The following is an 18,390-nucleotide window of genomic DNA, read 5'->3' on the forward strand; positions in this document are numbered from 1 at the left end:
TGTAGGTTAATCTTTAGAGGGTGAACAGCCGATGTTTGATAGCTAATCCCTTGTCAGGCTCAATTAGTTGTCACATGTCAGTGACACTAATTGAATAAATCCAACAGGCACAAGCTGCGTACACAATGTACATACTCGTACTCCTTAGCAAGGTCTAACCTATTTAATAAATTGGCATACACGTGTATCTTTAAAATATAATAAAATATGGCAAAAAATGACTTTGATTTCCTGTTATGCTTTGTAATACAGCCACAACAGCTTAAACTAGAGCTGACAGGACGATTTGACCGTTCAACTTCGATTGCATGACGAACTGTCTATGAAGGTCAAGTGTCTTGGTACCTGACCAAGCTCTTGAATTTACTCGTGACCCCAGTCTCTGACCACACCATCCGGTTCTTGCCATCTTTAATCTGATTGGCCCAGTCTTCGTCCCTGACCAGGTAAGCCCCGCCCCCAGGCTTTAGCCTCAGAGCTGACGTTGATCCCAGAATACACACCATAGGGTGCCATCTGCTTTCTAGTGTTTGTGTGGCTGGTGTTATCTATTGTTTTGTCGATATTGTTTATTCCTAAAAGCCTCAGTCATTGTATATTGAGTGGTGTTTAGTGGCTTTTCAGGGCTTTGGGAATCAAATATGTTACTTCCATCGCAACTCAAGAGGATATGGAAACTGACAGACAAGCTGCAGAGGATTTGACAACAACAGGTCAGTCAACAGCATAGGCAGTCTGTGTTCATATCCATGATGCCTGAGTTGAGTGTTTATTTACCAAGCATTTGCAGCAGAGTTGTTTCAATAGAATGTGACCCCAGATCATGAAAAGGCCACTCACCCCACCCACTCCTTTCAAACACTTGCACAAACACGCCAGTGAAGCCAGGGACCCTCAAGAACATGACAGACATTTAGTCACACACCTTAATTCACTTAAAATATAACTGAAGTTGAATATTGTGTTGAAGAAATATGGCCCAATTTCCAAATAGTTGACTATTCTCTGTGCTTCTAGAAAATGCAAATCCTAGAAAGCAACAAATACATGAAGACTATAAATCATAGTGTCGACTCTAAAGTGTTGTTAGGTCAGAGAAACATTGAGAGAAGGAGGATAGTGGGATACTGTTCAGCTGGTTTGCTCTCTCAGCCACGCCTACACCCACTTTAAGGGGATTTGAGGAGCAAGTGTGTGTTCTTGTGTTTGTACATTAAGAGAAGTTCTTAATGTAATGATGCTTCTTAGGGCGTGTTGTCATCAAGAGACAATATATTTAGGTCCAGCCCACTCATTCTTACCGTAGAAGGGGAAAGGATGACCGCGTTTAACTAATCCTGTTTGTTATTTCTCCCTCCTCCCTCAGGAATAACTGGTCCCTGAGGCCTTACTGGGCCCAATGATGGCCCTCATTAAACTGAAAAGGAGTTTATTTCAGGCCAAAGCTCTAGTCTGCTCACTGCTGGTCCTCCTGTGTCTGCACACAGCCACAGGTACTGCCACGTCACATTTGATCGTATAGGAGTTTGGTTCTTGACCAGAATGAATGGGTTTCTCACACTCTGCATATGTGTTTGCATTGACGCAGGAATGTCAGGGTGGGGTGGATGTTTGGATGGTCAGGATGTATTCACAACGATCAGAGAAAACAGCCATTCGGGAGAAGTTGTTGCTGAACTCGTGGCTGAAACCACAATGGAGGGGGTTCACTGGAGCCTGGATGGAAAAGATGCCGATTGGTTCTTCTTGGATGAAAGAAGCATCCGGCTGAACACAACAGCTGACAAGGTCCTCGACCGAGAGGTAACTGAGTGTGGATATGCCTTCTGAAACACAGATCTGACTGTTGAAACTTTCTTATAACAAGGAAGCCAAAGAATATAATGCAAAGGTTACAGATTTTGCTATTTCAAGTCTGAAGAAATGTTTGTTATACTTTGGGGCCGAGATGAGGAAGTTGTATCTAAGTTTACAGCAAACCATCAGAGATTGAACCTTACTGCCTTGTCCTTGGACCAAACACAATCTCTTGCCGTCATCCGACATCCGCCAGCTGACTTACATCATGGCAGCTGCTAAAGGGTCAACAAGATTAGCAATCTCTCTCTCTCTCTCTCTCTCTCTCTTTCTTTGTCAATCTACTTCTGTCACTATATCCTTGGAAAGAAAACATTTCAGAAGGAAAACATTTTTGGTACAGCTACAAATTTTCTATATTTAATCCCTGTCAAGTATACTTGGCATGTGATCAAGACAGTCCGTAACATTCACATTATTAAACAAAGTCTGTTTAAGAGCATCAATTCCTCTCCCACTACAAATGGCGTCTTTCCAATGCACCTGGTAAAATATTGAGATGTGAATTTCTTAGACTATAATCATAAAAGGAAACTAACATTTTGATAACAGAACAAGGAACTTATAAGGTGTGTCGGCTGTTTTTTTTGCTCATCAATCCCCCTCTTAAACTTTATGTCTTTTATCTGTAGAAAAATAGTAACAGCAACATTATTGGCCAGAGTAAATGTTACTATCTCTTAGCTGTTGTTTCAGAATAATTGAAAGGGTAGTTTGTTGTGTGTAGGTTGTCTGTTGTGTGCAGTTCTGTCTGTAACACTGACACAGAGCGCAGATCGATGGACAGAGGGACATTTGTTTTATCCTGCTTGCTTCTCCTGTTTGTAAATCGAACCTTTGGTCCTAATTTCCATTTTGACACATTGTAGCAAACCAGAGTGAAGCTACAGTGAAGAGTGAGCCGCAAGTCACCAACAGCTGTTTTGTGCTTCCCCCCGCTGATTTTAGAGAATTGGTATATACTAAATATATCTAGCGCTCTGATAGTCCTACAGTCTTATGTTAGTGCTCTGATCAATACACCTATTCTTTGAATTTGAAAAAGCTGTGTTGATATCTATTAATGCTTAATGCTCCTTTATTACCACATTTACCACATATTCTCACTGAGAATGGACAGTCAAATCAGGCTCCTCAGATCCAATTTGGGGTCACCGCTATTACGAATAAAGGACTTCTTTGCTTTGTTGTTGTCTCTCTGTCAGGCTCAGGGTCCTGTCCTAATGGCTGAGTTATCATGTTATGAGGACGACGCACTTCAGGTACACTTTATCAACCTTCATCTCACCTATAACTCTTCAGTGTTTCATCCTACATTCAAACTTCTAGTCACACACCTTAATTCACTTGAAATATAACTGAAGTTGAATATTGTGGTGAAAATTATTCCAAGCAGTTGTCTGTATGGGGATATACTGCAAGAAGGACTTATTGTTACTTTTTCTGTGCATGTAGAGAATGCAAACCCTTTAAAGTCACAAATACAGTAACAATATATATACAATATATCCACTTTAAAGCGTTTTTTCAATCAGAGAAACATAAAGAGAAGGAGGATAGCGGGCTACTTTTCAGCTGTTTGCTCTTTTAGCCACTTTAAGGGAATTTGAGGAAATTTTACAGAGCAAACCTCTTTGTGTCTTTTTTGCTGTTGTAGAGTGTGTACAGGATCATGGTGGAGATTCTCAATGAGAACGACAATTTGCCTGTGTTTGCAGAAGACACGGTCCAGTCTCTTAACATCAGTGAGGTAAGGCACTTTCACAAATCTGTGCATGCATACACAAAACATACAAGACTGAAGTGCTATAATGTTTCCGTGCTTGCCTTTCTATCTGTGTGTTCTCCAGCTAACTCCAGTGAACTCTGTGGTGTTTACTGTCCGGGCCACAGATGCAGATAATGACAAGATCATTTACTCCATTGACCAGGCATCAGTGAGTTCTACTCTTCACACTCTTAAAAAAACAAAAAGAAACCCCTCCCCCCCCCCAAAAAAAGAACCAGTGTTCATGTGTTTATGTGTGCTCTTCAGCCGGATGCAGAGTACTTCAAGGTTGAACTCCCCAACAGTGGAGAGGTGATCCTGTCCAAGCCTCTAGACTATGAGACCAAAACCATCCTTACTGTCACCATCCATGCATCGGTAAGCTTTGTACGTTTCATTTTTTTACTGTTTTAGTATACACGTATCAACACATTTCCCTGAAAATAAAGTAAAGATTTGATTCCCTGATGTTCCTGACAATTGCTGATAGAGAAAAATACCATATTTCATTTATTTCTCTATCAAACATGCATGACCAGTGTAGTGTCCTCTAAAGAAATCTTAACTTGTTGTTATTTCAGGAAATGAGCACTGCAGAGCGCTTCAATACCAGCACCAACATCACCATCAACATCCTGGATGGAGATGACCAGTACCCTCAGTTCATGCCCTGCCACCTGCTATTCCAGGATGAGACCAGTCGCATCTGCACCAACCCGGTGTACACAGTCAATGTCACAGAGGGGGAAGAGGTCAGATGCTAACCCCCCCCAATCACACTACACACACATAACCTGTGTTGTACAAGAATGTAAATTAATGATGTTCATAAAATATCCACTGACTTGATCTTCTATCAAAAACCAAGGATTAGGACCAACAAATGTGTGTCGTGTTGCAGGACATTGTGTTGGACTTCTCACCTGGTCCCATTCATGCAGTGGATGGAGACAGAGGACTTAGCTCTCCACTCAGCTATTCCATTCTCTCAGGTACCATACACAATTTAATGTTTAAAATGTGCTGTGCTTATGTCTCTAACTGTGTTTTTGTCCATGCTAGGAGACAACGATGGGCATTTCCTGATGGACAGAGAAACGGGGGAGGTGAAACTGATTCGTGGCATTGAAGACAAACTCACAACTCCAGAGCTGCATCTACAGGTCATGGTAAGAAATACTCAATGTTTACGGGATGCTTAAAGGACATCCACTCTACTTTCTTACTCCCAATACCAATCTTGCTGATCTGTTTTCTGTCCTTCTTGCACCCAGGCATATCAGGTCGACGACCCCAGGAAGTATTCTGTTGCTGCAGTGTTGGTCCGAGTTCTGGCAGTGAACCAGTTTTATCCAGAGTTTGACATGGCTAAATATCAAGGCTTTGTAACTGCTGGAAAGAGCGATGCCTCTCTGGTCAATACTTATGGCAGTAAAGCACTGATGCTATATGTACAAGATCAAGACTTTATCCATGTACGCATTACACTACAATTCCACACACATAACATACACACCCAGAGAGCAAAAATGCTGGAAGCAGATCTGTATTTTGATTTATGTTGTCACTTACCTCTTTTTTCTCCACAAACAGGGCTTAAATCCAATGATCCACTTCAACTTCAGTCCTACATCCAATCACACAGAATACTATCAACTCACGCAGGAGGGTCTTCTGATCGCCAGGACCAATCAACTCAAACCAAACCAGAAACACGTTCTAGAGGTGAGCCTCAGTAAAAAAAAACTTTTATCATTGGATTTGTGGATATGATTGAAAAGACCATACTAGCAATTTTTCATATTCCAGGCAACCACATATTGTAACCGCACATTTACATTATGTTACCTTACAGATGTTGTCCTTTTTTCTTTAAAATACCATAAGTTTTTCGATAGATTCCCGAATTTGCATCAAAGCTGATTGAGATAGTGAGTCCATCATTAGGCTGACTATATAAGGGCAAAAAATAGGAACAACCAAAATGTTTTGGAATGCACAACAAAAAAACTAAAATCTCATCACAACTAAAGACATAGTTATTGATGATGTGATAAAAACTCTAAATACTTTGCAGGTAACTGCTATAGACCAGGAGACGGGAGATGCCACCTTTGCTACTGTAGTGGTGGAGGTGTTATCTGAAGGACAATCAAGTAAGGACACACTATCAAGGCTTTTACACACCAGTGGAGTACTTTGACACAGAACATGAAAATGAATTAGCAAAAAAGCTAAGTAATTTTTTGCCGGAAAGAGGACAACTTTTCTGAGCTCTCTCAACTTTCAGAGTTAATGCATCAACCAATCACTTGTGTGGAACTGACATATTCAAAAAGCGTAGCCACGGGTTATGAGAATAGACAGTTCAGAGAGGAGGCACCACACAGAGTCAGTTTCCTGTACCTGTGTCACGTGGGACTGCCATTATTCCACCTATTTAGGAGACTAGCGTACCTGAGACTTTAAACTCCAATGGGAGAAGTGAACATGAACCCAGATTATGACCGGTCAACAACGTAAATATTTGACCCAATTTTTAAGCCACACATCTTCAAAACATTCTCACAGTAAAATGGCATTTTACAGAAAGACAAATGAGAAAATAAACTTGGAGACCTTTCCCTGTCTCTGCAACACAATCTCGCAAGATCTGTTTTCATTTGCGAACGCCCTTGCTAACTTTTTTCAAGCTGTGTAAATTTCTAATTTTAGCTTAATAAATACAACAATTTACCTCAGACAGACTGACAGACGCTGCCCTGGGTCAATAGGATCCTGGTAGTTAGTCCTGTTTTATTGAAAAAGTTCAACTTCTAATGGGGATTTATAGTTTTGATGCAAAATATTCGTAGGCAAGTATTTCCCGTGTGTATAGGCCAGTACACACTGGGACTCACTACTGATGGCTGATGAGCCTGCAGACTGAAACCATGTATCTGTATGTCTGTCTGTGCACACCTCAGTCCCTAATAGTCCATTGGGAGATGCGAATCCGATAAGCTGCACTTTGGGCAAAGCGCTGCTTCTGAGCATGGTGTTCATGACTGTACTGGGATGTATCCTGTTTGTGGTGATGTGGCTGAAGAAGAAACACAAGGGAAAGCGGAACCCACTGCAAAGAGGCTTTGTGGCTCAAGGCAAACACCCCAATGTGGTGAGATCCTTAAGCTCTAGATACTAGGTTCATATTTAACAAGATTTGTTGGCCATTGAGTTTCTGAAATATTCTTTACTGTATTTTCTCCCACAGAGCTTACGGTGGTTCCAACTGGTGAGTTAATATTCATCCTTGTTCTTTATTTCATGTTCCTTTCTTAATTAACTCTTTATAGTACACTAGTCATGATCTCCATTTCATGAATAGTTAAGTTATCTAATAAGTTAATGTCTGCACTGTCCAAATACTAGTTAAAGTAAATTTACAGTTCATACAGTTTGACAAAACTAACTTGACAAAACACAAGGTCCAAATTATTTGCTTTCTGAAGCTTTTGACCACATCTCCTGGCCTTCATCACTGGATGGAGTTTCTCAGATGACATGGAGATGGTTTAGTTGTTACAGTACGTAACCTACGTATGGAATATAAACCAAACAAATCTATCTGTTGATAATTGCCACAAGATGTGGTTGGAAGCTTCAGAAAGCTACAAAATACGTGGAAAATACGTGGAACTTGTTTTTTTATCAAACTGCTGTTTCTATGGTCCAGAATACCTTCAAGATCAAGTTTATACAGCATTTGAAAATGTGAGGCATATCAATCCTGATTATTCTTCCCAATCCCATTAACTAAAGATTAGACTGCCTGGTTGTTAGAAAGCATGGCAATTTCTAAACCTTACACTGATCGGGATCATTTGCTTACTTCCTCTCTGCGATAAAGTGGTGGTTTACTTTTCCCCCTGTGGTTGCTCTTCAGGCGAGTCACCGTAGCGCCATGCCACACACGGTGGAAGTACCCTCCAACAATGAAGAACATGGAACCTGCAACCCTTCCTTCAGCTTCCCAGACAATCCTGGCGCTAACACCCACCAAGACCTCCCCTCATGCCGAGGACCTGTCCCACCCAGAACAGCTGCTGCACCCGACACCAGCTTCATCCCCAGTGAAACTGTGCTCAGCCCTGTGATCATCAATGATAATGTTTCGACACCAATAAAATGCTCCTCTTGTTCACCCACCTTACACCGAGCCACCGAGGATGTGATCCCCACATGTATGGCTCCACCCAGAGAAAAGCCTGGCTCACCAACATATCTTGACTCTACCGAGGCACTACCTATCACCAGTCCTAGTCCTGAATCCACTAGCTCTCCACCGTTCACCTGTCCGGATTCACAAACAACAGAAACAACCACCAACGATGACCCTGCCGACCCTGTCACCAGCCCCTCCTCCCAATGCAGTATTCCATGGAGTCATACCCGAATTGCTTCAGCAGAAATAGACAAACCTTTCCGCAAACCTCGTGTGAAGACACCCCCGTATTCACCTTTACTGTCCTCACCCCTCACCAAGCAGCCGGGCACCCCCCCACTCACCCCTGAGCATGCACCTTTAGAAGCCAAGCTTGTAGACATAGATTCATCTCCCCTTGATACACCTCCTGTACCACCAGAGCTAACATCCATGACTCTAAGCACAGAGGTAGACCAACCTTCCACATCACTGGACCAGATAGAGCAATCAGAACAACCCGGTGGGGCTGCAGACGCCGGCAGTCCGTCTCAGGACAGGAGGCCCTCGACAAACTCTGGAAACCCGCAGGGCAGCCGTGGGGCAGGAGATGTCGATGACGCTGGTTTTCTGGGAGACGAAGATGCAGACAAGAACACTGAGGATGATGATGATGATGATGAGTTAGCGTCAGACGAAGAAGAGCTGCTGAGAGTGATGGCTCGTTGTAATCCCATTTTTATCACATTTAATAAGTGATGTCACTAAAATACTAGAGGAACTGAGAGTGACGGCGTGGACGAAAGAGAATGAAAGGGGTAAGGTGAAGATGGATGGCTATGGAAGCCCGAAGGGGACGTTATTAAAATGATAATGTTAAATTCCACATTGGCATCAAAATGTTCTAGTGTTATTTGAGTAAAAAAAATAAAATATCAAATTTGTGTTTCATTTTTACAGTCTTTTATTTGTTCCATGACCATATTAACATAAAACTGTTGAAGTATAAGACTGTGAAAATACATAATTCAAAAGACTACACACCTAAAAGTCTGGCTTGTTCTTCGCACTTTTTTGCTTTTTAATGTATTTTGCAAGTCAAGACAGTCACACCTTGTCGTAGGTCTGTTGTAGTACCATATAGTTTTGTTTAAAACCGCTTAGTGAAATACATCTCGTCTCGCTCAATAAATGCCACCAACACAGATGTAACATGATCTTGTCAACATGTTTTATGCAGCAACACCTGGTCTTTTTATCAGCCGGGACGTCAGAGAACGAGCTAAACCTGTTGCTCTAGTGAATACATCCCCTTACGAAACACATATCACAGCCTCAAAGAGAAAGCTACGATACCGACTCAACTCGGTTTGTAGCCTTTCTAAGGACGTATTTCCACGGTCTTATACTTCACAGTATTAAGTCAAACTGCAACTCTCTAGATGTGCAAAATTATCTTTTAAACTGACAAAGTTCATATTTGTAATTCATGGTGCAATTCAAACAGGTTTAAAAATATGAACAAGGTCCCATGGTGGTCAACCGGAATTGGAGAGGGACATCGCCTCAATAAACATTTTAAAATTGTCCTCCGTACAGCAGATACAGTCTTTGAAAATGAACAGTCAAATGCATTTCTCCTTTTCATTTCAATATTGTTAGAAAATGGCATTTTCATTTTAACTTTAATAACGTTTGCATAAATTTAAATCAGGTAACATTGTACATATTAGCATTTTCATTTTCAAATTTGAAAACACATTTTTATTTTTTATTTAGAACCCCCATGCGAGTATCTGAAAATGAAAATGTATTTTGAAAATAATAATGCTATTGTGGAAAAACATTTTCATAATCAAGTTAAGATTTTCATTTTAATAAAGTCCACTATAGTCTTCCATAGAGGGCACTGTGACTGGCCAGCCAAACCAAAGTTTTAGTTCATACAGAACTAGCATGCTAACCTAATATTTGCAAGTTAGCACTAAAACAAACAAGGCTGATGGGAATGTCAATGATTTAGCAAGTATTTAGTCATAAATCAAAGTATTGGACAAACTGAAATTGTTGAAAATGTTGAAAAACAACATCTAAATATGTATTCAGTTGGGATACTTTGAGTGTCTGTAGATTAAAACAGGCAATACTTGATTTATTATGGAAAGATCTAGAGGCAAAGGATTCACCTGAAACAGATGGCGAGAGGGAAAAGGGTCTGAAAAAACAACCAGGATGTCAGTGGGTCAACAGCCTGAAACAGCATTCCCTAAAAAGGAAGAAAGCTGGCAAAACAGTGATTCTAATGCAACACAGACATATCTAAACTGCAACGTAATACCACATGAGATTATTTTAAAAGGAGTTATTATAAATGTGAGGATGTTTTTTCTAGGTGGAAACAGAAAAAACTATGTATTGTCATGTTTTTCTTTCCGACAATAGCTTGCCTCAAGTGTGAAAAACACCCATCAACTAGTACTTCAAGTCAAAATAATATGGCAGACGAAATGTTCTAATTTAGTTTGTTTTTATTGAGAACATTCTTCTCAATCCCAAAAACTGGACCTGATTGTTAAAGTGCTCGGTTTTCAGAGCAACAACTTATTTACAGTAAAGTCACAAGTGAAAGGGTGGTTGCTGCAGTGAGCCTGTAAAAAAACATTATCATATACATTATAGTATACCATAAAAAAATCTCAACAGTGGTTATAAATGGTGGTAGGGATAATATAAGCATATCTAACATATTTAGGAGGGGAAAGTGTTTGACAGTAAAATACTTTTTTTTTTTTTTTTTTTTTTTTTTAAACTTCTTACAAATTCAGACAAAGTTTTTTGCTTGGCACACAAATAAGCTGAATCCAACAAAACATAACAACAACAAAAAGGGTAGTTCAGTAATCAAGAATAGCAGTTATATATGTACACACAGATTCCCAAGCACACACACACTATTGAGGTGATGAGAAACAAAATAAATGAGGCAGCTTCGTGGACAAAGCATCCATTAATCCCTAAATCATAAATTCTTGATTCCTTTAACTAACACACAAACCGCCCTCATGTAGGACCAATAGCTTGTGTTAACATGGATGCTTTGGGGACAAGTATAGTATAGACAGTGTGGTACCACTGATGATACTGTATTGCACTACTCCAAATAGTCTTCATCGTCACTAGAAATTGATAATTACTCCTCATTCCAAACAACCTATACTGCATAACCGCATCATGTTCAATATGAGACAAAAACCAAGTACAATGAATCAACAACTGGTGTTTTCAGTTTGGGCCTGAGAACATGATAAGACGGGAGTCGAACAAATTCTACTGGCTGGAAATCAGATTTACTCTTCACAGTCCAGTGGATTGCAAATAGAAATGGTATGATAAACTATTCTGTATATTGCAAATTGAAACTTGTTCTATTGGGGTTTTATAACAAAACATCGCTATTTCATCAAATTATTCTTTCAAATTAAAAAACAAATAGTCATCTAACACTGTTTGTCCTTTGCCTGACCTGTGAAAGGGAAGATTACTGTGTGGAAGCAGAGTACAGGCTGGCAATATATCCCAATCTTACACCCAACTGAGCATGAGGACAAACTCTCTGTGTGTGATGTTAATGTGTGTACAATGGGACACATTCAAAAAAATCAAATAAATTATTGTTCGTGGCGTTGGATTAGGTGAGCTCATCCTGTTTCAGATACTCCATCCAGTGTTGGAGGAGTAAGGTGGTACACAAGATGAACAGAGTCTTTGGAGGCGGGTGGATGTTAGAACTCGTCGTGTCGAGTCAGAGCTTCTCCGAAATCGGTTGCCTGACTGCCCACGAACAGATCGTACTTATCCACGATTTCGGCCTTGGTCAGGCGGCCATCCTGATGGAGGAAGAATAACACACATGAAAAGACTTGTATTTGTGTCAGTACACAAAGATTTTTTTTTTAAACTGTTAACAAGATATGAAGGTACTTCATAATGTTATTATTTGCTACCCAGGGTATCTGGTATGACTTCTATGATTTTAAACATGCATAACTGGGTGCGGAAAACAAATAGGACATCTTTATATCCTATATATAAACATATCCCAAAAGGATACAGTACAAGCAGGGCTGAGAGGAAACCTGCACGTCTTGCATTAATCATGATTGTTACAGCTGTATTTAAGTTAGATCCGACTTTGTAATATTTTAAACTGACAAACAAAAATGTCAAAAAAAATGCACAAAACTAGAGTCACTAAAGTCACTGTTGGCTTACAACACATTGATTACATAACACGCCTGGGACAGAAAACATCAAGTGTCAGAGTGAGTTGCTAAATGCAAAGTCACCATTTCATAAATATTTGTCTAATTCTAAACTTCAATAATTGTCTGTGCTTCTTTGTTTCTTGGAGCCTTATATTGTAAATGCAATATCAAACAAACCTACCAAACATCACAAATGTTCTCAGTTTGTTATAGCCCTGCTTATTAATCATTGAAACGAACTCATTTGTGCATGCACAGTTCCACTTCCCCCCCCGAAATTCAGCGAATAAGAGGAAATAAAATTCATGAGAAAAATGCATGTCTGATGAAATCTGAAATCCTTCACAAATTCTACAGTACGTACTTTGTCTGAATCCGACTCATAGACCAGATGCTTGGCCTCGGCGTCAGCATGGTCGTAGTCACTGGGCAGGATCCAGTCTCTGGTCTCCTCCTTGTCCATCTTTCCGTCTTTGTTTTTGTCTCTGAATTCAGTAAACTGTTCCCTCTCTGTCTTCACCCACTCAGGCTCTGTGGAATCTCCCTCCTGGTTGTACATGTCACCTACAGCACAGAAGGATGGTGTTGTTGATGTTGCAATGCTCATTGCATGGGTTACTCAAACATTTAAAAATACTTCAAGTATTTATTTTCAAATTACAACCGGAAATTTACCGAAGATTATGTGGTAAAAAATTGATGGTGCTTATATGACAATGAAATACAACTCACCTATGTACTCGCTTAAATCTATTAAACCATCTCCATTCTTGTCAATGTCTTCCATAGTTTCCTATAGGAAGAAAGGAGACCACAGAGCAGTGAGAAGGGAAGTAAAACGGTGTTAAGCGTCATCATTTCACACCTGTGTGCGTTTGTCACTTACAAGCACTACAATGTCTTTCATGTGGTCGTACTCCTCGGGGTGAAGGAAGGCTGTAAACTCCTCCTTGTTGGCTTTCAAGTCATTGTCTTGGTCAGCCATTTTGAATCTCCTCTCATCGCGATCCATCATCTGCCTGTAGCTGAAGCCATCCTCGGGGTCAGGATCATCTGCAAGTCACAGGGCACAACTTTGTAAAGTGTGTGCATGTGTGGCAAAGTGAAGGTGTGTCTGAGTCTATACAGTAAACAGCTAGTACTACAGGGATATGTCAATTGTATTAAAAGAAAATTGTCTGCAGCTCTACCGAGAATGTATCCATATGTGGCATTCTTGTACTCCTCCCAGGACACCACTTCATCCCCGTTTAGGTCGTGACTCTTCCACTGTCGATCTACATCATCGTAGATCCACCTCTTCTGAGCATGCTTGATCCACCGCTTCATCTCATCGGCTGTCACATAGCCATCCTTATCCTCATCTATGCGTTCAACCAACATGCTGTAGGTAAATGAGAGAAATTTGGCAAACAATCAGCTTGTTCCCTCATACCATTTGGTGATGTGTCACCTCGGATGAACTTTACTGCTCCTTGAGGAAAAACTAGGTCATTACCGCAGTCACTTTATACAGTCCAATTATTTCAAGAATAGTTTTGCACAATCTCCTAGAAATGCATTCTTACCCGAGCCTCTCCTTGCTCTCCTCTGGTGTGAGCTGGTCAAAGGTCTTGGCCTCCTCTTGTCCCAGAAAGGCTTCATGGTCATAGTCAAAGTTCTCCACATCATCGTGATCTCTGTTGCTGAGGGGTTCGTCGTGGTGAACACGTTCCTTCTTCTCTGTGGGTTTACTGGTGGCGTAAACCACACAGAGAGCAAAGCACATAACAAGTGGTCGCAGCTCCATCCTGCGTTTGTGCAGATGTTGTCTGAACAAAAAAAGAAGACACCAAAAAGCTATGATTACTGCCCAGTACAACCGTGCTGTTGTATTGAATGCCTATCTAAGTTTGTCGTGTTAGCTTTTAACTCAGGGCTACTCAACTCTGCCCCAGTTTAGAAGTGTATCAAGCAAATACTCCCAACTATGAGAGGTGAGCTGCAAGGCTAAATCGATTTAAGCTGATGCAATGCCTTATCTGCTTGACTTCTGTTATGTTTTAGGAAATGCCAACTCCTATATCAACAATTCTGAAAATATCAACGATGTCATTCATCCGCAAAGATTGATGAATTATTGAACTGCCACTTCCGCACTCCTTGTTTAGTCCTTTATAAGGTGAACCAAAACCTAATGCAACAGTAGATGCAATGACATCATTCCTTCATCAAAGTGATGTTCTGTTTAGGCATGTTTAAGATGATTCACAGGAATATATTCAAATCACCTTCTAGCAACCCACGTTTTTAAACTATAACGTTATTGTCATTATATTAGCAGAATGCAGTATTTGGAGGGGGAAAATGTAATCTTTGACTATTTGGATGTGACACAGCACACTATGAGTAGTTTCACTTTAGTAGCGTTTCCTCTCGACACATTCAATCTTGCAAACCTTTATGAATAACGAGTCAGTAGCAACAGTTCCAATTAGTAACCCTAACCATCCAACATCACAGGACCGAGGTTTACATCAGCCTGGATAACCCAGCGTACCGTTACAAGCACATTTACTCGTTCAATGAAGGCAAATAAGCAACGAGGTAATTGTACATATTGCGTCTTTCCAAACACCAGCTAAATGGGACACACATTTAAATCACTTTTTGTATATTAAACCCCAATTTTGCAAGAGAACTCACCGGTGCCTTCAGGGAAGTTCGTCGATGCAATTTAAGTCCCGCCCCCCGGAAACACACCCATGCACTTCCTGTGCTAAAACGCCAAACGACGCAACCGACCAATCAGGCGCCGAGAAGGCAAGTGCGATGTCGCTCGCTCATTGGTCCACTTCAAGGGAGCATCGGTGATTGGATTGGCCGAGAACCGCCACGTCCTCAAAGTCAACAAAACTTGGTTCATTCATAAAACAAACTCCTCTGTGTGGAACTGGTTAACTCCAAAGTAGCAGCAACCAAACCAGCACTTTTTCTGCATATTATACAAACGAACAAAAGGCTGACACAATATTAATTATATGTTTTATCTAATTTACTCAACAGTTTCTTAAAAATTGAGTCAAAAAAGAAACATTTGCCTGATTAACAGACTTTTGCATTGAAACAAAATATCAAATTCACACACACACATCTTATGTTGCAGAAATACAACAAAAACAACACAATAACACCCACACTCCAAAAAATAAAAAGCCTTTATTTCTGTTGGCTTTAACACTGTAAATCAATAGTCAGTGGTGCAGATAGTCAATAGTTGTGCAGATATAACATATTTATCACAAATCAGAAAAATAGGGGCTAAATACTTTAAGTATTCTACTTCCTTCTTTAAATGTATAAATGTCTTACTCTCTCCTATACCCTTGCAGCTCAAGCAAATGTTTCTCCCTCTGCTGGTTCAACATGCATCAAGATAAGTGGAAAAAGACAGAGAAGCACAATGACAGGACTTCCTGCTGTTAAACTGAGGTCTACAGCCACATTTCTGTGACTGCCTTTCCCAAGGCCCCTACTATGTGGAAATAAAGGGATATATTCACATGGTGATTTGTAAGCTCCTGTTTTACCTGTAGGTGTCATTTAACTATATTTATGTTGCGCATTGAATATCACTCTTTCTGAGGTTCAGTGAAGAAGAGGCATTACATGTTTCTGGAAAAGGATTGTGACGCAAGACTTACACTAAGACTGGCACTTTTCCATATGAGTGAACTGTATGAATCCAACTGTCTTTAGAATTGTCTGATTCAGACATGGAGTCCTACACAGCCTGGTGTCTCTACACTAGTATAGGGTGGTCACAATATAGCAAAGCTTCTATATTTCAGCCAACTGCTGAATCTTCCAAATCTGTGTTGTCCATATCTCCTGCTGTCTCTCCCTGTTGGTTGGTATTTTCTTCTTGATTAGACTGACAGGTTGTGGACATCTGTTCACCACTATCACCGCTTCCTGCTGAGAGAACACAAAAATACATATTCAGGTTTCTAACAATGTTGTGCAAAGCAGAATTAATTGTACAGCTGCATAATATCAAAAAGGAGTTGGGCCAAGTCTCTCCTGAAAAGCAACATTGTATAAAAATGTGTTACAAAACACAAGTTATAATAACTGTATAAGAAGAACATTATGAGTATAGCAGTTCTGGCTGACCTGTGCTGGTTTCACCCTCTTTCTTCTCAACGAGGAAGATTCGTTGCATCATCAGTTTTTTCACGGTGTGGGACATGTACTTGAGGTCTGGACAACTGTCTGCGTTTCCTGCCGAAATGTTTCAAAATGGACAATAAGACAAAAAACAGCTGAAACCCAACAATAAACATTGAGGAATATATAGAAAGCCTTACCTTTCTGTGGTCCCTCTTCAAACAGCACACAAGTTCCCAAAGTATCTTTGAAGAGCGAAGGATAGGAAGTAAAAAGTTTAAAATTACTTTTTTTTGATGAACTCTATGATAGGAGTCCATGGAAGCTCCTTTGTGCAGGAACAATTGTCAGCACCACTGTGACTTATCTTTCTTAATAAGGTATGGGTATCGTATATTATATGCTATATTCATACCTTCTATTGAGTGCTCTTTACTCTATAATTATCAGATTTTTGAAAGTGAAGTTTGGGCCATTCGTCATTAATCAAACCACAAAAAAACCCAAAAACATTTGACATATTCCCATCATGACATACACAACTTGCTTTAAGTTTAAGAGGGCAAGGAAGAGAGTGCAATTTTTTTTTTTTTACCTGCAAAAATCAGTCAAGCTACACAAGTAGGATGTATGCTTTATCTTTAGATATTTGAAATCACTCCTTACCTTCATATTCTCCTGCAAACACATACTGTCCCACCTGCATCATGGGCTTGTCACTGTCGATATCCTGGAACACATAACGTATTTAGTGACTGCTGCAGTGAGAGACCTTCACTGTTATTGATGTCATGCATGCATTTTCTCTTTCATTACAAAAAGCATTAATCTCCAAAACTCACCAGTATCTTGCATGTTCCCCGACACTTGGACAGGAAGTCATTGTTGATTATACCAGAGAGCTCCACCACAACAATCTGCTCCTACACAAGAGTGGTCCAAATAAAGCGATATTTAGATTTGTCTACGAATATTAACTTAAAATAAAAGTTAACACATTAAAGAATGGGGAAATTACCCCCCTTAAGAGCACTAACGTGTTAGCCACATGAAGCTAATCTGGGTATGGGGACACATAAAAACACTACTACACTGATGGTATCTCGTACCTCCTCTTCCCATTCATCCTCCATGTTGCAAATCCTGTAACAAACGGGAATAGTAGCATTAAACGTAAATACTCGTTCAGTTATATCTACATAAATGTCTCATTCCATTCACACTAAAGAATGGTTGACAACTTCCGCGAATGTACGGTGCCCGAGAAGCCCATTGTGTTTTGTTTTTTTCTACTCGGCATATTTGTAGTTCCGGGCCTTGACCAACGAGGGGCGCTGTTGCTCGTTTTTTTTGTGTGTCGTGTCTTGTTGCAAAGCCATTTAATGCGAACTGGAAATAGAACGAATAACAATTAAATATAGCTCCAACTCATCTAATCATTCATTCATCCATCCTGTCTGTCTGTCTATTTATCTATCTATCCATCTTTCTGTCTATCTTTCTGACTATCTGTCTGTCTGTCTATCTATCTTTGTCTGTTCATTCTACTTATGGTTGAGTATGATTGGATCTAAGTATTGGCTACCTGTAGGCACACTCTTCCACATCTAACATTAATGTTATTAATGTTCTCCTGCAGGAGGCCATAGCGTAGGTGATGAGATGAAATGAGACGATACACTTTATTGATCCCCAAGGAGAAATTCATCTGTCAAAGGCAGAGGCAACAAAAATTAAAGCACACACATCAAACATATCCAAAACAAAAAATAAAAGTAACAGAAGGCCTAATGCAAAACATGACTGAATCATAATCAAAGTGCAGGATAAGGGAAAAAAATTAAGCACAAAACCAAACCATTTAGCTTGGTGATATGAACATACGTGTGGGGGCACCTGAGTTTTTCAGTTTTGTTCGCCAGGAATGCAGTTATTGTACAGAAGAAAATGTGGGGCCTGTGCAAATCTGTTCTTGATCGACCACATTAAAGGCAAAAATGTCAAAATCTGTAATTATAAATGTATTTCTATCATTATATATAAATGTATTTAATGAATTAATTAAAAGTATTTATTTTATCTAATGAACATATAATATAATTTATGAGATAAAAGTGTTTTATGATATATCAACACAGTTTTACCGGTTTTTATTAAGGTGTGGGGAA

At 39.9% G+C, this 18,390-nt stretch overlaps 3 protein-coding genes across 4 annotated transcripts; 1 reads left to right on the forward strand and 2 right to left on the reverse strand.

Moving 5' to 3' along the window:
* The first annotated feature begins 1,402 nt into the window (after nt 1–1,402).
* On the forward strand, nt 1,403–8,708 carry LOC129107902 (cadherin-related family member 5). Its single transcript, XM_054619512.1, has 15 exons — nt 1,403–1,493; nt 1,589–1,803; nt 3,063–3,119; nt 3,515–3,607; nt 3,708–3,794; nt 3,893–4,012; nt 4,207–4,377; nt 4,527–4,617; nt 4,688–4,794; nt 4,900–5,100; nt 5,219–5,350; nt 5,703–5,781; nt 6,592–6,782; nt 6,879–6,899; nt 7,551–8,708. The coding sequence occupies exons 1-15, from the start codon at nt 1,403–1,405 to the stop codon at nt 8,565–8,567; spliced, it is 2,673 nt and encodes an 890-aa protein (XP_054475487.1). The 3' UTR covers nt 8,568–8,708.
* A 1,610-nt stretch (nt 8,709–10,318) lies between these two features.
* calub (calumenin b) lies at nt 10,319–14,823 on the reverse strand. Its single transcript, XM_054619584.1, has 7 exons — nt 14,759–14,823; nt 13,642–13,884; nt 13,264–13,457; nt 12,960–13,126; nt 12,806–12,866; nt 12,438–12,637; nt 10,319–11,695 (listed from the first exon to the last, which is right to left on the reverse strand). The coding sequence occupies exons 2-7, from the start codon at nt 13,860–13,862 to the stop codon at nt 11,591–11,593; spliced, it is 948 nt and encodes a 315-aa protein (XP_054475559.1). The 5' UTR covers nt 13,863–13,884; nt 14,759–14,823; the 3' UTR covers nt 10,319–11,590.
* Nucleotides 14,824–15,252: 429 nt separating this feature from the next.
* On the reverse strand, nt 15,253–17,493 carry gtf3c6 (general transcription factor IIIC, polypeptide 6, alpha). 2 transcript variants are annotated; one of them, XM_054620546.1, is made up of 6 exons: nt 17,332–17,493; nt 17,065–17,145; nt 16,889–16,952; nt 16,423–16,467; nt 16,229–16,336; nt 15,253–16,027 (listed from the first exon to the last, which is right to left on the reverse strand). In XM_054620546.1, exons 1-6 carry the CDS (start codon nt 17,353–17,355, stop codon nt 15,900–15,902), a joined length of 450 nt encoding a protein of 149 aa, XP_054476521.1. In that variant the 5' UTR covers nt 17,356–17,493; the 3' UTR covers nt 15,253–15,899. The 2 variants fall into 2 exon arrangements, with proteins under 2 accessions (XP_054476521.1, XP_054476520.1); XM_054620545.1 differs by having other exon boundaries at nt 15,253–16,030.
* Between the last annotated feature and the right edge of the window lie 897 nt (nt 17,494–18,390).

The sequence above is a fragment of the Anoplopoma fimbria genome, chromosome 19 (genome assembly GCF_027596085.1).
Source record: "Anoplopoma fimbria isolate UVic2021 breed Golden Eagle Sablefish chromosome 19, Afim_UVic_2022, whole genome shotgun sequence".
Classification (NCBI taxonomy): domain Eukaryota; kingdom Metazoa; phylum Chordata; class Actinopteri; order Perciformes; family Anoplopomatidae; genus Anoplopoma; species Anoplopoma fimbria.